Here is a 26,910-nt window from a genome sequence, read left to right on the forward strand (position 1 = left end):
CACGGACCCTTTCTAAGACTCTAGGAGCAGTTCTAGCAATTTAGTATTCATAACTTTATTTTATCTCAAAAAGGGCTCTCTAAATTGTATTAGTTTTAAGCATCACAAAACCTGAATCCAGCCCTGAATTGCTGAGAACTTTCGAAAGATTTTGTGGCTCCAGTGGCTTCAGCAGAACTCCTGAGAACCACTGTCTTGGGGACTGGAGTCTGAGCTCTTCAATGGAGCTTCTCTGAGTTTCCCTCCTTCAGCCCTTCCAACAGTTGTGAAAGCTTTAACTTCCTCCATACTCGGAACAGAGTGGCATTTGTTTTTATGATCAAACCAATAATTGCTTAAAAATGATTGCTGTCAGCAATTAGATTATAATTCTTTGTTGACTTACTCTTAAACTTAGTAAATGATGACATTGTCTTACAATGGAAATGTTGATAGTGAAAAATAATTTTAACACCACATCAAAAGACCTTACAACCAGCTCCATTTTGGTCAACACTGGATACTCATAATGGTGTACTTTGTCTGGGACATAGCATTTGCTTAGCAAATATGAGTGTATGAATTAGTGAATGAAAGAATGGATAAATTTATGTGTATCTGTATCCAAGTTGCTTCCTAGTTATGATTATTAAAACAACATAGATCATATTTGTTCTAATTTTCTTTAGATTTATTTAGCACAGTACCAACAACTTCCAGCTGCTCACTGCTTTTTTTGGATGACAGTGATGAGTAGTTTTGGGAGCTAGTCCAGCACAAATTCTAGGAAATCCCAGGGTGCATCTGTAATTATTTTAGGGTCTTCCAGAGGTTGGAGATCACGCCTGTTAGTTATGAATTATTTCCAAGGATGAATTTTTTTAAAAGACTTTACTGTTGGATCGGTTTGAAGAGTTCAATCTCCATAATTTTTTTCTTGTAATGTAATTCTGAAAGGTAAATAGCAATGATAATTATTTTGCTGAATAAGAAAGTCAATGGTCAGTCCTCACCAGAATAAATCATGTTTATAATTTAATTGTAATTAAGACCATAATCTTTCAAATTAAGAAATAATTTAATCATTCTTAGAATTAGACCAGCATTTTAAAAGCATCTACATTTATATAACATCACTGTATACTCCGTACTGAAGTCAGACTAAAATATGAATCTAACATTTAAGAGTTTGTAATTTTTTAAATATTGATGAATTACATAGAAAAGCTCAAAATTCCATAATTTGCTATTTTTTCAAATAATTTATTTTCTTTATGTTTTTTGTGGATGAAGTAAGAAAGTAAGAATTCAGGAAAGTTTCATAATAATTGATAGCAAATGTGCAGATAAGTAATTGAGTTTGGAAGAATTTGGTCTGTTTCCATTCTGTAAACATTCACTGTCCAAACTTTATGCTACGTACTGTACTAACCAGTGGAGATACAAAGATGAATTACACTTGATAGTTACCCTACTGATATAAGGTAGACATCGACATTACAGACACATTCCTGGAAAAAATTTGGTAAATTGTTTGAGGGAACAGGCAATAATTTAAAAAACAAAACAAAGGAGATTTAGGTGGACCGGACACTAGAGTTACACATGATAATCTCATCTACTTTTCATGTCACCTTTGAGAACCTCTCATAAAGCAGGAAACCGACTCTGGGACATTGAATCTCTGTCCCAAGTTAACCTGCTTAATAAAAAACAGAGCCAGAATTTATACCTAGTCTGTCTGAACCCTAGGGGCCAAATAGTCCTGTATTCCAGACAGTCTTTGGGTACAGATCCCAGACCCTTTGGCCCTGTGTTTAGTACCATCCAGTCCATTCTCAAAGGGCCATGTGGGCTTTTCAAGTTGGGAATAATGTTTACTGGGTGATCTGTTTCTCTATACCTCTCATCCTCGAGGCTAAGAGGGCTCAGTTCTTTAAGCTTTCACCAGCTGGCAGAGGCAACTGGAGCAGAAGGTAGGAAGTGGATTTATTCAGCTTTTTTCGTGTTCCTTATTAAATATATATTGACAGCTCATTATTCGTCGCGGTTAAATTGGTGTAAACTCTGAATTTACATTGAATCTGTGAGGTCAATTTCCTCATCTGCGTGTTACAGATGAAATTATCTGTATATTAGCTTCCAGGAGTAAGTTGCCAAATAGTCTTAAGGTTTTATTATTCCAGTTCTTAACGGCTGTGCTACGAATAGCTGCTGGTGCTTGATACATGTTGAATGACTGACTAGATGCAAAGGACTTAAAAACAAGTGTTCGAGAGGGTAAAGCGCAGAGTAGTTGGGGTGCCCTATTTTACCTCTCCTTGTCAGCTGCGGGTGTCAAGACGGGTTGAGGGAGGAGAGCATCTGCACCCCGCTCCAACAAATGGTCAGCAGCGCGGGCTCCTCGGAACGCTCCAGACAACCCGGGCGCCCAGTTCACCCTGGCTTTCCTTGGCTCTGCAACGCGGCCCGCGCGCTCGCGTCCCGGCGGATTGGAGCCATGGAAAGCGCACTGGGCGCCTTTAAATGCTAATGAGAGTCCAGGGCCCGACTCCAGAGCTAAGTTTCCCCACCCTCTCCCCTCGCCCGCCCTTCCCTCCCGGGTCGGTGCGCCGCCTAGAAAAACTTGTGCGGGGCCATTTTTGGGGCAGTAAGATCCAGCGAGGAGCCCAAGAGCGAGCGCGCAGCACGAAGCTCGAGCCGCCTCCGCCGCGCGACCCCACCTCGGCCGCCGCCGCCTGCGCCGCGAGATCCGCCCCGGCCTCCCCGAGAGCGAGCCCCGGCCGCCGCGACCACCAGCCGCGCTAACCGCCGACCAACCGCCACCGAGGCGCCTGAGCGAGAGCAGAGGAGGAGGAGGCATGAGCGAGGCGGGCGAGGCCACCACCACCACCACCACCACCCTCCCGCAGGCTCCGACAGAGGCGGCCACCGCGGCTCCCCAGGACCCCGCGCCCAAGAGCCCGGTGGGCAGCGGTGCGCCCCAGGCCGCGGCCCCGGCGCCCGCCGCCCACGTCGCAGGAAACCCGGGTGGAGACGCGGCCCCAGCAGCCACGGGCGCCGCGGCCGCCGCCTCTTTAGCCACCGCCGCCGGCAGCGAAGACGCGGAGAAAAAAGTTCTCGGTGAGTCAGGCCGGGAAGAGCAGGGGCTGCCGTAGTGGGGCGGGCCCAGCCGGCCGCGGAGCACGTGTGGGCAGCTCGCGCTACATCTCCCACCCGGGCTGGAGACGCTGACAGCACGGGGTCCCCAGGGATCTCCGGGTCCCCAGCGCTGGCCGCCTCCCTTGCGGGCGCTCCCAGGTGAGCGCGCTGCGCCCTGCGCTCCTCGCGGCCGTGTGCACCTCCCTTCTGGTTCCGGGCCAGAAAATTTAGGTCTTAACTTCTGTCTCCCAGACGGGCACTGTCGAGGATTCCCGTGGTGGAAAATGCCTGCGTTTGGAGAGGAAAGGAGAGGCAGTCTGGGAGAGGGGACCTTGGGTAGGGATGGATGTAGGGGAAGGACCGACACGTGTGCCTGGCACTTTGGGGTCCTTGCTTGGGATCTGGGAAAGGAGAGCGTTTCCTTTGGGGAAGAGGAAGGCGCTAGAAGGAGACGGGGAGGGAAAGATAGAAAAGCTTCTTGCCAGGAAGGGTCAGGTGTCTGTCCCTGACGCCCTTCCCACATGGGCATGGGAAAGACGCCATGCTCCTGTTGGCCACATGCCAGCAAAGAGGTGTTGCAATAGTCTCCGGGAAACTTGGGTCTTAGTCCCACGTCCTCCTCCCCCTCTCCGTGCCCACTGCTGCAAACAGCCATTCAGTGTCCACCAATGGCTACACGCTTCCCTCTTCCCGGACTGTGGGAACGCACGTGGTGTAGCAGCTGAAAAAACTTCGTCGGAAGTGGGGGTATGACGTTAGTTCAAAACATTGTTACCTTGGCACTTGTAACCTAGGAAGGGAAACAGGAAGATGAAATGTTGAGATTTGGGGGGGCAGTGGATGGAAAGGGTTTCTGTGATGGTTGTTGGTTTAGTCACACAACTTAAGCGTTCTCTTCGTAAGTAACGCCCCTGTGTGAGTTCTTAAACGCTTGCGAAGCAGGTGGGTGGTGAATAACCTCCCTAAGGGGTGTGTGTCCATATCGTTCGCTCTTATAAACAGGAACGTTAACAGATGGTGTAGGATGCTTCGGAGACAGCTTCACTATTTGGGGTGGGGCATGTTTGTCTCATCTCTCTGAGCCCTACTTCCCCTTTGGGAAGAAAGTTGAGGAAGCAATGTGAGAAAAGTGTAACACCTTTCAATATTCCCCACTTTGAGAGGACTATTTTCTCGTTTTTTTTTCCAGGGCTTTTACTAAGTCCCTACCAAACAACATGCTAATTGTAACCTGTGTAGGTTAAGAAACAAAATAGGCCTGATTTTGCTGGACTAAAAGTTGCTTAAATCTAGTCAGTAGTACATTGTGATGTTGTTTCTAGCAAATATTTCTTGGAACACTTTCTGCCAGATGTCTGAGAGAGACAATCTTGTGTTCTCCAAAGCAGTGTTAAGATAACATGCTTAATGATACCTTATTTTTGTAGAAGGCTTTTGCGGTTTTTCACTTAATCCTGTACTGTTCTGAGATTGGGAAAGCAGATACTATCTTTAAAGATGAAGGAAACAGATAAATGAAGGTTAATTTCCTCAACCAACTGCCTCTGCAGATCCCTGGTGATGAGTCTGATGACTTTTATCTTTCCACTCTTACTGCGTCTCTCTAAAAATGAAGGACAGCCCTTTGTACATGACACCTCAACACTGTTTGTCTCTGTCTGGTGTGTCCTGCCATCCCCTTTCCGTTGCCAAGCAAGCACATGGATGCCTAAGATGTGCCAGGCACGGTGCTGACTAAAATGGGTATGTTCTAGTATTTGCCAGTGGGCCTTAACTTGAGTTTGTAGGCACATAGGCCAGGAAAAATAGTTTTCATGAATGCAAAAAAATTTTCCTTCTGATAAATATTATGGAAATCTATGGTCTTCCTTCCCAACCCCTCCCCTTAGTGTATATGAAGTGGGTTTATGGTTTAAGGCAAGAAGTGGGAATGAATTTGATCATAAGAAGTCCTTGGAGAAGTATTTGTGGAATTACGAAACTTTTTTTAAACTACATTGGAGAGTAAAAATAACCTTCAGCTTGGATTGAGGTTAGACCTGAGAATTATTTATCATCTTTTTCCTTTATTATTAGTATTGCCATTTTAATAATATTATTCCTTCAACAATGCTAAATATTAAAAACAGTTCCAGTCTTTATATTTTCCCAGGTAATTAATTTTTTGGGCAAATGAAAAGAGGCACTAAACGCATATTATTTGGAATATTGCCTGACTTAAATGCATATAATGTATCAAAAACAGGCCTCTTCTGTGTACATTTGCATCTAAAACATCAACTGTTTTTTTCTCCTTTGCCTTGCTGCTCCAATTAGAGTGGCCTGTAACGTAAGATTGCCTGGGTTTGATCTCTCCTTTGGAGAGATGAGAGATCTTTGGAATTAAAGCTGGAGAATGCCTAATCAATGTAGACCGCATAACTTTGGAGATATAAAGACAAGTTTTTTTGTTTTTTTCTTTCCACCCACAAAGAGAGCTAAAGTATTTTCCCAAGTATATCAGTCTAGCAAAATTCAGAACTAACCCTGCCTGCAACAGAGCAAGTCCTAATTACTATTTTAGTTTTGAATTTAAAAGTGAAGCCTTATTGTTTATCCTTGGAAATTATAAACTTTGTATTTTATGGAGAGACAGCATGGATTGATGTTAATAATTAGTTTCATTCTCTACTGAGCCTTTTTTCTTTATTTTTTCTTTAAGGTAATCTATTATCAATTTTCCTGTTTCATTGAGTCTTGATAATTGCTTTTTGCACTTCCTGAATTGAGACAGGGGCATTTCCTAGAAGTACTGAATTTGTCATTCACAACTGATTCCAAAGATCATATTTGAAATAATTGAGATAAATATAAACCTACAAAATACAAGTTACATGAAGTTTTATTTTGTTTAGATTCCTTCTCTTAATTCTGCTAAAATCAGGCATTGTAGAGAAGTGGTCCTGCTCATGAGGTAGACACAACCATCACGGTAAAGAGGGGGACTTTATGGAAAAATGCTTAAGTTTGATTCACACAACTGTAGAGGGCAAGGTAAACAAAGAAACAAGCCCAAATTCATCATGTGGTTTGAAAAGACCTGTTATATCATGTCTCAGGGTGGTAAGTACAGAACTGGATTGAGACAGCAGCAGTTCTGTTATTATTCTTGACTCCTCTGATGGGCTCCCATTTGGCAACTGGACAAGTTGCTTTACGTCTTTGTAGATTGCCTGCTAACAAGGAGCCACCTTGTTTCTCATTAAAGTTTGCCTAATATTTCCAAGTATGAAAGTGATGTGTTAAGGTCTTTCACTCTTTTATTGTAGCTCATCTTTTGAACTTATAAAATTTGTCTAGGTTAAAACTTGGAACATTCATCTTGAACATTCTTTTTTTCCTTCAGTGTTTCTCGATTTTAATGATTACAGAATTGTATAGACTTACAACCACTCCTATCTTGTGACTTTCCTGAAAAGTTGAATAAGGAAGAAAGGTTTAGTCTTCTGAAAAGTATTTCCTTATGAGATCTTGGCTTGCTCCATTTTCTTTTTCTAATGTATTTGGGAATTAAGCTTTTAATGGTTTCTTTAGGTATGTTTAGGCTTTGTCTAATGTTATCAAGATCTTAGTGATATGAGCTTTATCTCTTTGTAGGTCAGGTACTAATTTATCTGCTTAATCCTATTTTAGCCACCAAAGTCCTTGGCACTGTCAAATGGTTCAACGTCAGAAATGGATATGGATTTATAAATCGGTATGTGTGTGTGTATATTTGCATGTTTTAAGTTTATACTTACATTGTGGCACCAGCAGTTATAAATCCCTTAGCCTTCATTAATGGTTTATATAAATTTTTTAGGTTTCTAAGCACTGTAAATATTCTCATTTCTAAGCTACTGGTTGTTAAATATTACTTAAAATACATTTCCAGGACACTAATAAATAACTTATTTCATAAAATCTAGTCATTAAGGAAAAAAAGGAGGGGGAGATAAAATCAGAAATGGGAAGGGCCTTAGGATAAATGAGACCATGTCCATAATTTCACAGATGGAGAAATGGAGTCTTACACTGGTTAAGCAGCTTTCCTAAGGTCACCCAACTAGTGAGTAATTGAGCTGGATCTGTAACCCACTTCTGGTCCAGTCCTATGTAGAAACTGTAAACTGTGGTAACTTTTAACCGTACAGGAATGAGAACACAACTACAAGATGTTGGGAATATTATGAGGTTTTTACATGATATCGGCATTTTCTTTGCTTTCCCACCCTTTCTTAAAAGTTCCTCCAATTTCTTGTCTCCTTTGGTGGGGTGGGGGTGGGGGGCTGTTTTAAGTTTCAGTGTAGGGGGGCTGTTTTAAGTTTCAGTGTAAGGAGAGCCTAGTTCACAGCTGTGCCCTGTCCTTTTAACTGTCTTGCTTTGCTTTTGCTGGGAGGAAATCTAAGGCTCTGATTACACACCATGTGATTCAGAAAGAGACAGAGGAAGGGGATGTTTCTGTATGTTGAGTCTATGAGCTTGGATCTAAGCACTGTGGCAATGTGGAGGAGGAAGGTGGGTGGCGTGTGGGGTTAGAAATGTTCAACAAGGATTGATTTGAGGTGTCTGAATTGAGTGTAGAAAATAAGTGAAAATATGTGTTGTGTTTTGAGGACTTGGGATTTAAATTCATAACACATAGGTTCTTTTAAGTTTTTCCACATACCTACTACCTTTAATTGTGAGCTTTTTGTCTTTCAACAGAAATGACACCAAAGAAGATGTATTTGTACATCAGGTAAGAGGGATTATAAATACTACGTTTGCTATGTGAGGAGGGGGTGTGTAATCTTCTGTCAGCCCTTTCCCAAAAGTAAGTCCTATGGATTATTATTTTAATCTAAACTCTTTCTGTGATTTATTTTGCAACCAGAGCTCAGTTCCACATTTTAAGATTGGCAAATAAGTTCTTCTACCCCATCATATTAACTGTTTTCAAATAGTTTTATTTTTGCAGTTGTATAAAGTGATATTTGGTTAGACCACTTTCTAATTTTTAAAGCCTTTGAGTCCTTAGCAAAAAAAAAAAAAAAAAGTCTATTTCCGTTTTAGCATCCTGTTCTCCCGATGTGGTTCCTCCTTAGTGTTTGCCTAGAGCCAATCTGGCTTCTGCCTGGGTAGGTATTGGTTAAAGCTCCTCTATCAGAGCAGCTCTGAATTGAAGTAAACAGCACAGAGAAGCAGACAGTAAGATGAGAAAACTTCCAGTTCCCAGGGTAGCCCTCACTCTTGTTAAATGAGGCATGTTAGGACATGTCCAGGTCAAAAGCTGCAAATTCCCTTAGATTTGCAGGAAATAGAGGAAATGGGTAAGATATGGAGCTTCTCTGCTATAGGTGCCTCAGTTTCTCTTTGCTTTATTAGCCTAGGGTGTTATTTATTCTGTTACTAATATGTCCTAGACTTCCTTTATAAAATAGGTTAAGAGAAGGAATACTATCCTTAGTGTTCTTTTTGTTTATTTAGTTTTCAGTGAATTGTCTGAAATATGCGTTCTCAGGGTATAACAATAAGGAAGATAGAGCAGCAGGTACTAATGCCAGCCCATTCTCTTGCAATGCAGAAATCCAGAATACATCTGATTTTCTGTGTTTTTGTTTCCTTCTGTTTAGGTTTGTCTGTGTATTGGAGTGACTGTAGGATTTGAAGATAGTGGTATCTAGCTGTGGTTTCTATTGTTTATATTTCTACTTGACTGGATATATCTCAGTTGTATGTAGATAATTTGAGTAGATTTATTTTGTTCAGATACAGTGACTTTTAGGGTCATAATAGTGTTGTTTATAATACTTGGAGGTTTGAGGTTAATAGACCTTTTGGGGTAAGAATTCTGAAGACTGCTAGCGTGAAGGTCCTCAGAAGTTGCTGTATTGGTGGCTGGCTTTATTAGCCTGTGAGTATATGACCCGATTCCAGCCCCCGTGAGGTTGTGTGGTGAGTCACCTCAATGTGTTGAGGCTTGCCCAGTTTAACAGGAAAAAGGGAGCGAGCCAGCAGGGAGGGGCTGTTTTTGGAATGGCTGAATGTTCGTGCTGTGTGCGCATATATCCTGTCCTGAACTGCCTTTTTTCCTCTGTGGGTGAGGTCTCTGCTCTCTTGGCTCACTATTTCTTTTGCCTCCTACTCAAGAGTTAGGGGACGGGCTGGATTATGCATGCTTAATCGCTTTATAAAGTAAGGTTGACCTAGTTCCATAGAAACTCAAGCCCCTTTAACTGTTTAGAGATACCAGCCAAAGAAATGGAAATGCATGGCAGGAATTAACTTTCTGCCTTCATTGATTGAAAAAGAGAGAGCAGCACCTATTCATAAGCAGATATTTAGGTGTAGATGTTTAATAAAGAATAGCATCTTCACTAACCTTTTAATGTATTATCAGTGAACATAGGATTTGTTGAAATATGAATTGTGTGATGGGGGAAATGTTGAATAAATATCATATAGGTAGGGTACAGGGATATGAATTCCCTCTCCTCCACTTCCCCCATCATCCCTGGGGCTGTTATGTTTGTGACTTCAGATAAATCACTTTAACTGTTAGCCTCATATTAACTCATCTGCAAAATGGGAGGAGAGGGGAGGCCAGATTATTACTTATACGTTCTGATTCTTGAGATAATTTTGTTTTACTCTGTCAGAAATATTTATCCCCTTGGCATTTTAATTTGTTTTTCTTTATCACTGCCTCCTTTTCTCCTCCGGAGATTCAGAGAGTCTCCGAAGCTTAATGGTTTGAGGTAATTAATACATCTGATATGATCAGGTGACCAGCCTGCAACAGTAATGTGTAGTCACCGCATACACTGCAATTACAGAAAAAACATGTTCTGTTTAATCCACCTGTCAAGATGAATAGCACAAATCAAGAAAGTAATGTGGAATATAGTTTTATAGTGGTTTCTTGTTGTTGTGTTGGAGATCCAAGTTAGTGGGAGAATGGTGGAAAAATAAGAATTGGTCAACAGTTTCTTCAAGTTCACTCTGGTGTACTTGAAAGCAGTGAAATCTGTGGCCAATATTGAAATATACATCGAATAAAATTTTCTATTGTCTTTCCAGACTGCCATCAAGAAGAATAACCCACGGAAATATCTGCGCAGTGTAGGAGATGGAGAAACTGTGGAGTTTGATGTGGTTGAAGGAGAGAAGGTGAGAGGAAATTGTGGTTGGGTATCAAAGTGCTGGCACATAGTTTTGTTGCACAATAAATTATCTGTCAGCCCCTTATGAATTGACATGACTTTGGAATTTTTGTACAATAGCAGGAAGTGACTTTTAAATGGAATTTTTGTTTTGTTTTATTTTGTTTTGTTTTTTTAGATGGGAGTCTCCCTCTGTTGCCCAGGCTGGAGTACCTTGGCGCGATCTTGGTTCACTGCAACTTCCACCATCCAGGTTCAAGCGATTCCTCTGCCTCAGTCTCCATAGTAGCTGGGATTACAGGCACCCACCACCATGCCCGGCTAATTTTTGTATTTTTAGTAGAGACAGGGTTTCGCCATGTTGGCCAAGGCTGGTCTTGAAACTCCTGACCTTAGGTGATCCACCTGTGTCAGCCTCCCAAAGTACTGGGATTACAGGTGTGAGCCACCACACCCAGCCAGCAGAAATATTTTTGACATTGTCATTATAAACATTCTGCAATAAAGATACTTTAATTTCTTATTTAATAAATGATCAACTCTGATTATGGAAAGAAAAGCTGATTTCTCAATTTAAAGATAACTTATATTTTTATACCAAAGGTACATATTTCGAAATGCAGATTAAAATTTAACTATCTTATCCTTTAACAATATATTAAAACTGCTTTGCAGCTGAGCGTGGTGGCCCACACCTGTAATCCTAGCACTTTGGGAGGCTGAGGTGGGCGGATCTCCTGAGATCGGGAGTTCGATCTCAGGAGATCGAACTGGCCTGGCCAACATGGTGAAACCTGTCTCTACTAAAATTACAAAAATATCTGAGTGTGGTCTCACGCCTGTAATTCCGGCTACTCAGGAGGCTGAGGCAGGAGAATCGTTTGAACCTGGGAGGTGGAGTTTGCAGTGAATTGAGACATTGTACTCCAGCCTGGGCGACAGAGCAAGATTCTGTTTAAAAAAAAAAAAAAAAAAAGAAAAGAAAAAAAACTGCTTTGGGGCAAAAGATTTCTTTTATCAAAGTAAAGTTTTCAGGCTGACTTGTAAGCACTTCTGCCTACAAATAATACATGGTAAAGAATATTTTAATCTCAATAAAAGGAGATTGAAATTGAATATTAATCATTTTGTTTTCTGTTTGGCTTGGATTTTGGGAAGCTGAAGGTACCCTGATAGACCCTAAAATAGCTTTGTTCAGGTGAATTGAATCCAAGAAGTTAAGGGATTATCCTGAAGACTAGCTACAGAAGTTTTTAATACTGTTACATATTTAATTCCGTGTCAGTAATGTCCTTTATGCTGTGTGTTTAGTCTGTTATAGATATTAGTAAAACAATATTGAGTAAGATTAAAAACACACTAAAACTACATATAGCACAACTGCCATGGTAGCTAATCATGGCAGCTGAATTATAAATTAACTGAATGACAGGTTAGCTCCCTGTATGTGCTCCCCCCACATACACGTATACCATTCCATAGTTCATGTTCCCAATGGCTCTCAAAGCATTGTGTTTTCAAAGAAAAACTATTTCATTTGATGCAGAAATTTAAGTGATTATCTTTACCAGTGTGATCCCCAGGGTATCTTGTAAGTCTTTTAGATTTTCAAATCACTCACCAGCACATGCTGGTCTATGAGGATCTCTTGATATCCCATCCAATTTTTAAAAAACCGTTTTGTGTTGATTTTTCTTCTGTATGTTTTCAGAACTCTGGGTTTTACAAATTGATGCAAGGTGTGAAATACACTCTCTGAAATCTTCTTGGTCTACATTTTTTTAACATTTTTGAAACATTTTCCATTTGTCCATATGAGAATAAGAATTCTAAATCTGTTTCAAGGATAATAGGAAAGGCTAACGAAGGACTACATGTGTGGAGAATATTATTCATCAAAGACCCTTTCTTCTTGTTGCTGCCAAAATGGGAGAAGTTTCACTCAGTACCTCTGTGCTGGACAGAGAATCATGTGAGCCCATGAGTAGGGATTGTCCTCTTGGTACCTCCTAGAATAACATAAGTTTCAACACATTCTAGGAAAATAACAGTATCTCAGGTCTTTCCCATTGAGGAATATTCTTCCTGGTCTAGCATTGCTTCTACTTTGACAGTTGTATATTTGCTAATTTATGTTCTTTAAAGAGGTTACACATTGCTTTTGCGATTGACATAACCAGACAAGAAAGCAAAGCTCAGGTTCTGTGAGCAAACCAACCATACACGTTTAAATCAGGATGTGAAGTACCTTGCTCACTTTGTTTAAAACCTAGATCTGTTTTTAAAATCACAGTGGGAATTCTTAGTATGTTCTGCCAGTCTTATACTCTAGCAGTCCAAGGCTGTTTTTTGAGTTAGTTTATGTTCTTTTTAATTTTGAGGCCGTCTTTTTATTTTCTTCTCAGGGTGCAGAAGCTGCCAATGTGACTGGCCCGGATGGAGTTCCTGTGGAAGGGAGTCGTTACGCTGCAGATCGGCGCCGTTACAGACGTGGCTACTATGGAAGGCGCCGTGGCCCTCCCCGGAATGTACGTTGTCTCTGTTACTTGCCAGTGATTGAGAAATTCTTCATGCATGGAATGAAGTGTATGTACTTGGAGCAGATAAATACCTTGTCTTCTCCTGGAGACAAATGATTTAAGTGATTTTTATTTTTTCTTTAGAGGAAATTTTTATCTTTTTTTTAAATGTTCATTATTTATTTCCATAGGTTTTTGGGAAACCGGTGGTGATTAGTTACATGAATAAGTTCTTTAGTGGTGATTTGTGAGATTTTGGTGCACCCATCACTGGAGCAGTGTACACGGTACTCTTAAGGGGAAATTTTAGCGCTCAGAATTTTTCCAGAGCCACTGGTCTCATTAGAAACTTGCCATTCATAAGTTGTATCAGTTAGGATATATTTGGCTACAAGTAATAGACATTTAATTATCTTGTAACAGGAGGACTTAAGGGAGACAGTGCTGAGGTTTTAACAAGGTTTCTCTTCATTTGGCCCTTTTTTCTGGCCAGAACCTAGTCACAGATATTCACTGGCAAAGGGGAATGGATTTCCATCATTGACTTAACCTTGTTCATTCCTTGGTGCCTCTAAGAAAATTAAAATTTGGTTGGTGAAAGAATGGGAAATAACTTGTGAATAGGCAATAAAAGTTCAGGCCACAGAACTATTAACTAATTGCCTTGGTTAAGAGGCTGTTTTATTTAGCATAGCATTTTTCCATTATTTCAAAGTAAAGACACAATAAGTGATTCTGTGGATTTTTAGTTCTTTAGGTTGGTTTCAGTGCAGGGGAAAGAGTTTGTAAGCAAATCTGGCTAGAGCTTTCTTGGGAGGCTCAGTTTATAGGAGTATTCTCAAGGCACCCAAAGTTGACCCAGTATATTTGTGGTCATGAGGATTTTACTAGATTTGAATCAGTTCTTGGTGTGTCTAGAAATAGAACCAGGTATTGGCACATTGAAGAAAACTCCGAATGTTTGTCCACACAGGATTGTGACTACCTATCTCATCCAAAGAAAAACTCATCAGAATTAAATATCTGCAGATCGAGAATGACCTATCTTTATGTTTGATAGATTTATATCTTTCTGTTTACCTAATTGCTTTTCCTCTTTATTCTGCCATCATCACATCCTGCCCAAATTAATTCTATCAGATTCCTTAGGACTTCCCGCTTGTTTCTTTGTTTTTGCTTATTTGATTTTTAATAAACTATGAGAGGGTAACTAGGAATGAGCTGCTGTAGCATTTCCTACATCATGTTCTCTTTCACGTTCATCAGTCACAGAGCTCTAACTGATTATTTTGACTCCCAGGTTAGTTCAAAAGTAAAAGTGGTAGGAAAACATTCAGTGAAAAATTTTTCTTAAAGACTTTTCCCCTCCAAAACCTGAAAATTCTAAAGTCATGCAAATAAAAGATAGTTAGAAACAAAATTGTTTAAATGCTTAAGAAATAAAATTGTTAAAACTCTTAAAATATACATAAATGAACTTTTTTGTTGTAATATCTAAGTCCCAACAACTTGTTCAGTATCTCTCAAAAGAGCGTGTTCAGCAGTGCTGATGCCATTAGTATGCTTTGTAAAACTCTTAAAGATTTGATTGTGTGAAATGCAAAAGAGGAAGATAAGCCCAAGAAGAAAAACAGTTTATGTTGTCTCACACTTAATATTTTGGTAAGCATTTTCTGTGCAAATAAACGTTTACATAATTGTGAATCTCTTCTTTGCTAGAGGCTTTATGAAGAGTAGAATGACTTGATTTTTTTTTTTGAAGTTAGACTAGTTGAGGCTTTTTTGGAGGGGGAGCTTGGTTGCACATGTGGACTTGTTCTGGAAGGGTCCAAAGCTTAAATACACTCCTGTAAGAAAAAATAATGGGTCATTATTTTGCTTTTTTTATTTATTCATTTTTAAAAACTAGTTACTTCCCATTAAAGACATTTGCGTATCCTCTTTAAAGTAAGACTTGAAATCATGTAGTCTTTGTAGGATGTTTGGTTTTTTAAAATGTAAAATGGTCGTATATGATATAATTTAAACAGAAGAAAATATAAAATGAATCAGTAATTTCCTTTGTTAACATTAATAAGGTCTATATTTAGAAACCTCCAGGATCAGGGCTTACTACCATCAAAGTTCGATTAAAGCTTTACTCCTAAATGTATAAAGGGAGTCATGCCATAGGTCAGTGGTTCTCAAACTTCCTGATTTTGGGATCTGTTTATATGCTTACGTGTTATTGAGGATTCTGGAGTTTTCGTCAATGTTTATTTATATTAATATTATATTAGAAAGCAAAATAAAATGTTAATTGATTTAAAATAACTATATGTTCATGAAAATAATAGTTTTTATGGAAAAAAATATTTAAATTGAAAAGACTGGTATTGCTTTATACTTTTGCAGATCTCTGATGTATGGTTTAATAGAAGATAGCTGGATTCTCACAACTGTTTCTGCATTCAGTCTGCTGAGAGACCACATGTCATTGTACCCTTTGGGAGACCCCACCATATACTTCTGAGAGAATGCCTGGGAAAGGCAAATAGCATCTTAGTAATATTATGGCAATAGTTTGACCTCGCAGACCCCCTGGAAGTTTTCAGAGATCCCATCTAAACTTTACAGACTGTTGTAGGAAGAATACCACTGGGGTCAAATACGTTGGTAACGTCATAAAATGTATTCTTTTTTGGCTTTTCCCTGACATTGCCTCAGTGGATGGTAAATGCTGGGAGACACGCATTTGATGGAGCTAAACATTATAAACCTTGCAGATACTGTTCGGGTGGTTGCTTAGCTGATAGCAGTTCTAATTAGATGACTATTGAATTGATTGTAGATTGATTGCTCTTGCTTCTCTGCTTCTTGGTATTTTATCTGCACAGATCTACTCTAATCTTAATGTAGTTTATCCCAGGCAATCACATGATAATCTGGGTTAAATGCATTTTGTCTGTATAATGGAGAGGATTATATTGCTTTGGGGAGATTTTCTTTTGGTGATATCCTAAATGGTGTTCTTTGGTTCTTTCCTTGCTAAAACTTCTGAATCTCTTGTTTCTTTGCTTCGCTAGTACGCTGGGGAGGAGGAGGAGGAAGGGAGCGGCAGCAGTGAAGGATTTGACCCCCCTGCCACTGATAGGCAGTTCTCTGGGGCCCGGAATCAGCTGCGCCGCCCCCAGTATCGCCCTCAGTACCGGCAGCGGCGGTTCCCGCCTTACCACGTGGGACAGACCTTTGACCGTCGCTCACGGGTCTTACCCCATCCCAACAGAATACAGGTAAAATTGCAACTGAGACTTCTCTTCAGCAATCCTCACCCTTCCGTCCTTCTCTGCCTCCTCTTCCTCCTCCTCCTCCAACACCAGCTGCCAGAAACCTTGCTTATGGCTTCCTGATGCTACAAAAGCTGAGGCAAGGCCTTCAGTCTGCTTTTTCAAAGCAGTCATTCCGGTAACATTTCTAAAAGCAAAACCACGTGATCCATGCCTATACTAGGGAACCCTCATGGCTAAAGTTTCTAGTTGATAGAAGAACAGAAGAATTAAGGTAACAAGACAGGTGGAATGTGTAAGAGCTTGGACTCTGAAGTCAGGCTGGATTTGAATCCTGTTTCTGCTACTTATTTGTGAGGTTTTGAGAAAACCAAGTTTTAGATTAAGTTCATCCATTAAATGGGGGCATTAAATGCCTGCACCATACGGTTGTGATGATTAAATATAAAGGATTTAGCAAAAGATGTCTGCAGCATAAATAACGTTTATAAAGTATTGGATTTAAATGAGACAGTGCTGATTTTTAAAGGCAACCTACCAGAACGGAGGTTGTTGATTATTGATTCTCCTTTTTTACTGCAAAATATTAGTACAGCTGTTGTGACTTTGTTTTGTGCTTAATAAACCTTACATCAACTTTGCAGTTCCTAGGGAGCTTGGAAAACTAGGGATAGGTCATCATTTTTGTTATCACTAGCCACAACTTTTTTCTCCTTAGTGTCCTTGGGTATTTCTTTTCTTTCCCCCCACTAGATGTTTTGACTGAACATTATGTTCAGTCTGTTGTTTGCTACCCTTCTCCTGTCCCATCATGCATGACTGTGTTCTTTCTTGTTTTTTTCCTTCTACTCTTCAACAGCTGTCTCTGACAAATGTGCTAAAAATAACAAGTAGACTTACATATATGGAGAGATTGGGTACATGAGACATAGTAGCTTTAGGGCAGCACTCTGGGCTTCTAGGAAACAAGGACAGGAAAAGTCAGTGAGATTGTAATGTGCACTTATTTTTAGTGTCTTAATAGTGCTTTCCTGAAATGCTCCTCCTTAGTGTTTGGCCTATACAACATACATCACGTTTGCTGAAAGCATGATGATTCTTTTTCATATCTTTTGAAATAAAACGTATTTTACCTTAGGAATTGAAGTTGCAGAGCAAAGTCATTCCTTAGTGCCACGTAAAACATCGTATGCAGAAGCTAATCGAAAGCTACTTTTGAACATGTACACTTATTCCTGTAACTTAACTGCATTTAGTTGTTGACTGAATGGCTGACTTTCTTACCTATTCCATGTCAGAAGTAAAAGTTGTCTTGATCCTTTAAACCATATTTTTTAATAATCTTTATAATATCTACTCGTTTCCTAAGTAGTCTGATCAAGCCAGTCAAGAGCATCAAAAGAAAATTCCTAAAGCTCTCATCCATATAACTAAGCTGCTTCAAGGTTGTCAGTGTGCTGTCTTAAAAATATATAGATGGATCTCTAGGATAGTAAAAATTATTGAGATCAAATAGAAAAGTCTTCGCCAACATTTTCTACTATTACAACGCTATGAAATTTATTGGGCAGAATAGAAAAAAAATTAGGAATATATAAGCCAGTGGTGTTTGCCTTATGCACTAAGGACATAATACAGCATGATTTATTAGTGACTGAATGACTTCCATTTTTAAAGAAAATAGTTTTATAGATTTGAGAATTAAGTAGAATCATTCACTGAGCTACTATGTACTTGTTGTCTTTGAGAAAATAATTATATGATGGAGGGAAGGGAGCAACATTGTGGCATCTACCAGGTGACAGATATTTGCAATTGGTTCTTTCTTTAGTTCTCTCTATAGCCTGAGGGAAGCAGCGGTTTCCATAGTTTTTGTTGTTGTCACAAATGAAGGAATTTGATTATTTTTAAAAATCAGCAACTTTTATTTTACATGGACAAGAAGTGGTAGAACTTAATTTCAATTCATTTTGTTCTTGTCATCCAGTCTTTCTGGCAGACTCTCATCCTTTGTACACGTTAATTGCTGTTTCTCTCAGTCTTTTTTTGTGACTCAACAGTTTCTGAGGAAGAAATGGTCGAGCTTACTTAGGAAACTAAAGAGAGGCTCTTGTGATGGGGATGATGTGAGTGAAGCAGGGGAGGGTTTGAGGTGAGATCTCGGGAGGTCAGACATGCTGGTAGACCATTGTAAATACTTGACCTACTGTAAATGTGATGAGAAGCCAGTAAAGGGATCTCAACAGAAGAAAAACATTTAGGAGATTATTGGACTGTTTTGTTGGGACTAGACCACAGGAGGCAAAAGTATAAAAGTAGGGAGAACAGCTGCTATAATCTTTTCAGTAGAGAGATGAACATGGGTTGTATTAGATAAGCTGGCAGTGGAAGGTCTAATTAAATGGTTAGATTTGGAAAATGTTTTAAGCATATAGAGGTGTCGGCATTTCATGATGGATTGAGTGAGGAGTATGAGGAATGGCAATATATTGTATGAGGAGTAAATAATACCTCTGCAGTTTTGATTTAAACAAATACGGGAATACTGAAGAAAGATTGGGTTTGGAGGGAAAGGTGAAAATTCTTTGGAGGTCTTTTTCTCACATTAAATTCACCTACAAGTGGAGGTGTTAAGTAGGCAGAAAAAATAAAGCAGGGGGAGGAGGTAGAAAGTGGCTGGAGGATGGAAGGTGTAGTCTTAGATACAGTGGTTGACAACATTTTTGGGAGTTCATTAAGTTGTATTTGAGAAGACACTTAAATGGAGCAAGGGATCAAGTCCATCAGGTCCCAGGAAAGGCGTGAATGGGAGTTTGAAGGGGAGAAATGGGACTGTAAATAATTATTTGGAGTTATTTATTTATTTATTTATTTTTTGAGACAGAGTCTCGCTGTCGCCCAGGCTGGAGTGCAATGGCACGATCTCGGCTCACTGCAAGCTCCATCTCCTGGGTTCATGCCATTCTCCTGCCTCAGCCTCCTGAGTAGCTGAGACTACAGGCACCCACCACCACGCCCGGCTAGTTTTTTGTATTTTTAGTAGAGACGGGGTTTCACTGTGTTAGCCAGGATGGTCACAATCTCCTGACTTCGTGATCCACCCACTTTGGCCTCCCAGAGTGCTGCGATTGCAGGCGTGAGCCACCGTGCCTGGCTGATTTGGAGTTATAAAACAGGATATTTAAAGCCATAGGGGCAGGATGATATTAACTATAAAGTGAGTGTAGGTGGAAATAGGATCCTAGGATCAAGTTCTGGGACACACCAACGATTAAAAAGTAGGAAGATGAGGATTGTCTAGCAAAGGACAATGAGAAGGAGCAGCCAAGGAGAATGTATTTCAAGAAGGAAATGTGTTAAATGCTTGTTGATAAGTAGAGGAGATTAAGCTGAGAATTGATTATTAGATTTGGTAACTTGGAGGTCAGTGGTTTGGCGAAGACAAGTTTAAATAGAATGAACTTAAGAAACAGCAAAGGGCAGGAAGAGGAGACATATTCCCCATTGAGGTTTCTGTAGTGGTGGTCATGGTATTTGGTTTTTCTTTAGTATGTATGTCTGTAAAGAAATGGGGTAGTAGCTGGAAGAACATAAGGGATCAGAGCAAGATTTTGGCTTGATTTGATTTGCTTTTTACAATGCAGAGTTGCCCCTGGTCTCTCCCTTACCCCTTATCTCAGCAACTACTTCTAAAGTCATTAAATGGGCAGATCAAGGTAGGCATGTGTGTTTGCCATAAACCCACATACATATATATACACACATACATAGACACATATATATGTAACATTGTGTGTGTGTGTTCCATAGTTCTGTCTACTGAAAGGTCCTGAAAGCAGTGATACCTTAGAAATAGCATTGAACATACCTGTCCCCCAATTTTTTGTTTTTAAATAACATGAAACAAAAAGAATTCCCTTTGGAGAAATAGCTGATTTCAGAGCTGGGACAGAGAAAGTACAATATGAGCCTGGAACATCTTCCGTTGTGCCAGAAAGCGAAGTAGTACTCAAAGAATGTGGGAAACACATGAAAAGGATATGAGCCAGCTTGAAGGGGTTCCCATTGGCCAGTAATGATAGTAAGAGATTACAACTCGTTGAATAAAATAGAAAACCATGAGTCCATACAAATATAAATAAATAGACCAATATATTGAAAAATTTGATAAGGAATAGTATATTTACACACTTTGTAAGTACTTCCTCACAAAGTACTCATTAATTACAAAGAAGGAAAGAGTCAACTTACAGTGGAGGACTCTGGTGGCAGATACCACCTTAACCAATTATCAAAGTGAACAGTATCAGTAATGGCACAAATTGAAACTATATGCCACCTGACAGGATGCAGTGAGGAGAATGCAGTGTCACTTTGTTACATCCCCCTGGGGATGCAAAAACAATATCTAATCATTAGTGAACAGCAATAACCCAAGTTGAGGGATATTTTACAAAATAACTGGTTTGTAATCTTTAAAGAAACATCAAGGTCATGAAAACCAACGTGGTGGCTCATGCCTGTAATCCAGCACTTTGGAAGTCTTGAGGTGGGTAGATCACGAGGTCAAGAGATTGAGACCATCCTGGCCAACACGGTGAAACCCTGTCTGTACTAAAAATACAAAATATTAGCTGGGCGTGGTGGCACACGCCTGTAGTCCCAGCTACTTGGGAGGCTGAGGCAGGAGAATCGCTTGAAACAGGGAGGCGGAGGTTGCAGTCAGCTGAGATTGCGCCACTGCACTCCAGCCTGGCGACGGAGTGAGACTCCATCTCAAATACATAATAAAAAAAAATGCTCCAAACAAAAAGATATAACTTACTTCAGTGCATAATTCGAAATGGTGTCTTTGCTATAAAGGGCATCATTGGGACAAATGGTGAAACTTGAATGGGCTCTGAGAATTACATGTAACTTTTCTGTAACTTTGTGCTTATTTCAAAATTTTAAAAAATTGAAAAGGTTGGGTGCTATTTCACTGGGTATATATGCTTGGATGGAAATGATAGAAAAGGTAAAAATATATAGTGAAGGGATAGAGTTAACATGCTGTGTCTAGTTGATGAGAATAGAGAGGCTGTTGGTTTCAGATATAAACTTGGACCACTTATCCAGGGTAATGGGAGAGAAGAAAATTCTAATTTAAATACAGGGAGCTGGGTAGATTTGCTAATGAGAATGTGGAAATTGTCTTCTGACTGTTTCTCTTGATGAAATATGAAGGACAGTATTTGGTTCTTAGGGGGAGGAAGGGATGTTTTGAGAAAAAAGAAAGTTGAGATATGGCTGTATGGTAAAGAATTGCAGACATTGTTGGTGGGTTTTTTTGTTTTTGTTTTTTAAGTTGTTCTTTCTTTCCCCTGGAAGTTGTACAATAAGTTAATTTTATTCCACTGGCTTAAAGTAAGTTTGTTGTAAAGAAAAATAAAAGAGTATTTTATTTAAAGAGATGAATGAAATGTATCCAATTTCAAAATGTAAAATTGATAGGTGAAAATAAAGTTAGGTGCTCTGGGACTAAGCACGTGACTGTTTTAGTCAGACTAGGTTTGTCTTCCTTTTCAGTTGTTCACGAAGATTTACTCATAAACAGTTTGTGTTACAGCTGGGAGTGCCTAGCTCTGTAATGAAGCATTTTGTTTTTTACTTCTAAAAAAATTCTGAGCGTAGCTGTATGCACTGTATCTTATCCCCTGTGCCGTGACACTCACTGTCAGCTCTCATTGCCTCTCCAGGCTGGTGAGATTGGAGAGATAAAGGATGGAGTCCCAGAGGGAGCACAACTTCAGGGACCGGTTCATCGAAATCCAACTTACCGCCCAAGGTACCGTAGGTATGTCGCGTTTTCCACTAATGGCCAGTTAAAGGACTTGTGTGCACAATGATAGAATGAGGACTGTGTGGTTCTGTTTTGTGGATTTATTACATATCTAGAAGATGTGAATGCTTTGACTACATGCCAGAGTTTTCAGGTGGTGGTGTGACATTTCCCACCTACTTAATACTAGAATTTTTAGTTATCTCTGCACCAAAGCATCATTTTGTATTCTGGAATTATAATAAGATGTAAATTAATACTTAATTTTTATCAAAAGAAATCAGATAAATTATTGGTGGGCAATTCCATGGTAATGCTGCAAATGGAGGAAGAATTGAGTGTCAGAGGGTATTTGGGAGAGTGAATATTAATCACCGAGGCAGTCCACTAGAGGGGTTAAATCAGGGTATGATCAAATCGCCTGAATTTATCTTCCTCCTCTATAATTCGTTAGATGTATGTTCTTGGACTGCATTCCAGCCTGCGCAACAGAGTGAGACCCTGTCTGAAAACAAAGAGATATTCTATAGTTGGGGATTAAAAGTACTAATGCAGCTAAGATCATTAGTGTGGTACCTGATAAAATAAAGGCCTCACTATGTATTAGATATTATCACCACCATTGAGGTTAATATTAGTGTGAATGCTGGGTTATTGTATTTGTGCTTTATTCCTTTTGAAGACTGAATTAGGCTAGACACCTTCCATAAGATCCCTTTGAAGCTTTTTATAATATAAACCTGCCCATTCTTTTATCTTACCCTTTGTGGTAAGTGGAAAAACCACAACTTCCTTCCTGAATGATGTTTATGCTATCTTGAAATTTGTCAGTATGGGTTTATTGAAGGATAAAAAGTATATTATATTGGGAAAGGATTCTACCAATATAATTATAAAAGGATTGTATCCTTTTTCTTCACAAGGTTCCCTCCAGCTTTAGGCATAATCACTAATGATTAAGTACTAAGGACTTTCAAAATAAAAGAGACGGCATAGAAATGTCTTACTGGAACAAAAAGGATTCAGTAGCGTGTGTGAGGCTCAGCTTTGTCAGTCTCTGGATATGTGATCTTGGAAAGTCATATTTGACCTTTTTTAACCTATAAAAGCAGCACTTTTATATAGCTCAGCCATATACTTTATCGTCTAAACCTCTTGGTTTTCTTGTTATAAATCTCATCCACAGAATTACCATTCAAATTAAATATTTAATTTTAAAACCGACTAGCACAGGCTCTGGCACATAATAATGTTTCTTCTCATGTTTAATTCCCTTAGTCTCCGCTAAATTCTGTTCATGGAAGGCAGATACCAGACGACTTTTCTTTTCTTTTTTGATTTTCCTATTCTTAGTGCTTATCAAAGGGCCTGATAGGAACAGAGTATGTGTTCGGTATATGTATGTTCCTTACAAATATGTATTCAAATGAAAGGGGAAAATGATGGAAAATTAAGATTTTTTTTTTCATGAAACCTCTATTCCGTTTGTTGCATTGACCTGTGAATAGTTCTAGCAATAAGTACTCATCACTTGGCTTTTTTTTTTTTTTTTTTTTTTTGAGGTGGAGTCTCCCTCTGTCACCCAGCTGGAGTGCAGTGCCAATCTCGGGTTGCTGCAACCTCTGCCTCATGGATTCAAGCAATTCTTATGCCTCAGCCTCCCAAGTAGCTGGGATTACAGGCATGTGCCACCATGCCTGGCTAATTTTTGTATTTTTAGTAGAGATGGAGTTTCACCATGTTGGCCAGGCTGGTCTCGAACTCCTGACCTCAAGTGATCCACCTGTCTTAGCCTCCTGAAGTGCTGGGATTACAGGGGTGAGCCATCATGCCTGGCCCTGATCACTTGACTTTTTAATTTTTAAAAATAAAACCTTATTTTCTGGAGAAGCCCTGTCCCGTTGGCACTTGTTCTATTTTATTCTGTGTTCCCTACAGCAGGGGAGCTCCTCGCCCACGACCTGCCCCAGCAGTTGGAGAGGCTGAAGATAAAGAAAATCAGCAAGCCTCCAGTGGTCCGAACCAGCCGTCTGTTCGCCGTGGATACCGGCGTCCCTACAATTACCGGCGTCGCCCGCGTCCTCCTAACGCTCCTTCACAAGATGGCAAAGAGGTAAATCCAACCAGTCAGGGCAGATGTTGCCAGATTGTCTTTAATCATGTCAAACTTTAGCATTCTAAAAGTGGTTTTATCACATGATAACCTGACACTTAACAAATACAAAAACATTTTGCTCAAGATCCATATATATAGGGTATGCCTTGCACATAACACAGACCACATAGTTGAATCCAGTTAACATTCTCTGAAAGAATGACCCATACTAATGGGGATTCAGAGCTAAAACATTTAGGGTTCTTCAAAGAAGAGAGGCATTTATCGAGAGGAAGCTGCCTCTAAGCATGAGTTGAAAGCAGTTGTATATCACAGACTTTATGGAGAGTAGTGGTATTTGGTTGCCGTTTGTAAGCTGTTCTTCTATGGTACTAATTTTGTTTTGTTTTGTTTTTTGTTTTTGTGGGTTTTGGTTTTGTTTTGTTTTGGTAGAGATGCCAGGGACTGAATATGGTACTAATTTGTGACTCATACATACGAGTAGTTAAATTTTTGCATGCTAATTTTCCTTCACAGGAAAATTCAAACTTTTAAGAACTTTCGGTCTTGAACTTTCCACTGTCATCCGACTTTATCTGATTTATGGCTTTGTTTTGCATTTTAGGCCAAGGCAGGTGAAGCACCAACTGAGAACCCTGCTCCACCCACCCAGCAGAGCAGTGCTGAGTAACACCAGGCTCCCCAGGCACCTTCACCATCGGCAGGTAAGAGCTGGGGCAGCCCAGTCTTGAATTGGTATTTTCTTTTTAGTATCACTGGTTTCTCAACAAGAGTACAAATTAGTCTAAACTAGTTCTGCAGTTCATCTGTGCCATCCCCTTGTCTCTATTGGGATTCTGTAGAAAAAGTGATTTGGTGGTTAAATATTTCTGGGATTGACCTCATTTTGATAAGCTTTGGTAAGGGTATAAGCATTCAGACAGAGTTGATGATACTCAACTTCTTTTTTCTAGACACGCAGTTTTTTATCTACTAGTACCACTTAGGAAAACTGATGCTAAAAGTCCCTAACAAAGGCCTGGTTTTAGTAATCAAACAGTTTCAGAACCTGTTTAGTAATCAGAAACAGTAGAATAAACTGAAGGATTTTTTTTTCCTTCCCTTTTTCTTTGATAATCAACTTTATTTATTTTGAGGCGGTGCAGCATAGTGTATAAGAGCCAAGGTTTTTCTACCCAATGCAGGCTCTGCTGCACCTCTCATTTGCTGGGTGATCTTGAGCAGTTGATCCTCTGTCTCAGTACTGTCTGCCGCTGGTAAAAATTAGGATACTAATTATACTTACTAGGGTTGTGCAAGGATTATTAAGTGAAAAAACAGGAAGTGTTTACAATAGGGTATGGTAAAGAATAACCTCTCATAAAAGGATAGCTTGTTATTTTCTTGTCATTTTCTACTTTTTTCTGTCTTTTAAAGGTCTTGGGCATTTTATTTACATAGAATTATAGCTAGAAAGATCAACTCAATTATAAATTCTGGGTTTTTTGTTTTTTTAACCTATAACCCTTTTAGTTCTTATACTTCTTGGTTATCACCCTTTCCATTGGCTTTTAGTTAAGAGAGAGGTTGTAAACTCAGTGTCAATGCTATTTTTCAAAAATTGTTAAAATTTCATAAATGAAGTTTTGAGATTATTATAAGTTCTTGTGTCTTAAGGCCATCTGCTTTTATATCCAGTGATGTGGGATTTTAATCAGCCGTTAATTAGGTAAGCATTCGCTATGAGGACAATATTCTGTTTTATCTTGGGTAGCATGGACAGTTTGTCACAGAAATAAGTTCCCTATTCAAACTTGGAATTAACTGATTTAGAGTAACATATTAATCATCTAAAAATGGCCATAACCTTTTATGGCGTAACATTATTTCTAGGTATTGTTTCTAAGGAAATAATTTTAAATATTGGGAAAAAATATTTTTACAGTCTGTCTGACATTTGGTAAATAGCTAACTAATTGTGATATATTCATATTAAGAAATAGGGTGCAGCCACTAAAATGATTTTGAGTATTGTTCATTAGTAATGGTACTTTTCTTTTATACAATTTTATAAAATCTTTGCTCTTATGTACTGACTTTTCTGGTTTATAAAAATACTTTATTAAAAAGTGAGAGTTTCCATTTAATTAACATATAGCTTACAGATCTATACAAGATGTGATTGTATTTAGAGCATTTGAAGTACTCTTTTTCTAATTATATGAAAAGCAGATAATTTCTTCCTTTTTATTCTTTAACTCATGGTTACTTTGTCACTCTTTATAAATTTGATTTTAATTTTTCCCAGGTGACCTAAAGAATTAATGACCATTCAGAAATAAAGCAAAAAGCAGGCCACAACCTTACCAACACCAAAGAAACATCCAAGCAATAAAGTGGAAGACTAACCAAGATTTGGACATTGGAATGTTTACTGTTATTCTTTAAGAAACAACTACAAAAAGAAAATGTCAACACATTTTTCCAGCAAGCTGAGAATCTGGGAATTCCTGCACAGAAGACAAGAGAGCAGCGTCCCCAGTTTCAGCAACCGCTAGGTTTATATTTTTTTTCCTGGTTTTTACTGTTTTGGTAATACATATATTGAAACAAGAAATATTAATACCACATGGGGAGAACCCCAACCAAAGAAATCTGAAATATATAGTAAATGCTTTTTTTTCCGTTTTTGTTCATTTTGGATGCTGGTGCTAAACCTCCAAGTGTCATGATTTAAAAAAAAAAAAAAAAAATTTATGTCCTCCTTATTTATTTCTAGGATGAGGGGAGGATAACATTTTTGCTTTCTTATGTGACTCTCTTTGAAAATGTGCGGTAAGAAGTTCCTCAAAAATAAAATTTTTACCCTTCAAAGGACAATGTTTAATGGGAGTGTATTTTTGCCGACCTTAGCGTGTGTTTGTCT

At 39.2% G+C, this 26,910-nt stretch overlaps 1 protein-coding gene across 4 annotated transcripts; it reads left to right on the forward strand.

The window, feature by feature from the left end:
- The first annotated feature begins 2,575 nt into the window (after nucleotides 1–2,575).
- On the forward strand, nucleotides 2,576–26,864 carry YBX3 (Y-box binding protein 3). 4 transcript variants are annotated; one of them, XM_055280652.2, is made up of 10 exons: nucleotides 2,576–3,102; nucleotides 6,793–6,856; nucleotides 7,846–7,879; nucleotides 10,201–10,290; nucleotides 12,689–12,811; nucleotides 15,868–16,074; nucleotides 21,807–21,904; nucleotides 23,828–24,002; nucleotides 24,610–24,709; nucleotides 26,293–26,864. In XM_055280652.2, the coding sequence occupies exons 1-9, from the start codon at nucleotides 2,841–2,843 to the stop codon at nucleotides 24,673–24,675; spliced, it is 1,119 nt and encodes a 372-aa protein (XP_055136627.2). In that variant the 5' UTR covers nucleotides 2,576–2,840; the 3' UTR covers nucleotides 24,676–24,709; nucleotides 26,293–26,864. The 4 variants fall into 4 exon arrangements, with proteins under 4 accessions (XP_055136627.2, XP_055136629.2, XP_055136631.2 ...); XM_055280654.2 differs by having other exon boundaries at nucleotides 2,581–3,102; nucleotides 23,831–24,002; XM_055280656.2 differs by lacking the exon at nucleotides 15,868–16,074 and having other exon boundaries at nucleotides 2,581–3,102.
- Nucleotides 26,865–26,910: the final 46 nt, after the last annotated feature.

This window comes from Symphalangus syndactylus, chromosome 5 (genome assembly GCF_028878055.3).
Source record: "Symphalangus syndactylus isolate Jambi chromosome 5, NHGRI_mSymSyn1-v2.1_pri, whole genome shotgun sequence".
NCBI lineage: Eukaryota > Metazoa > Chordata > Mammalia > Primates > Hylobatidae > Symphalangus > Symphalangus syndactylus.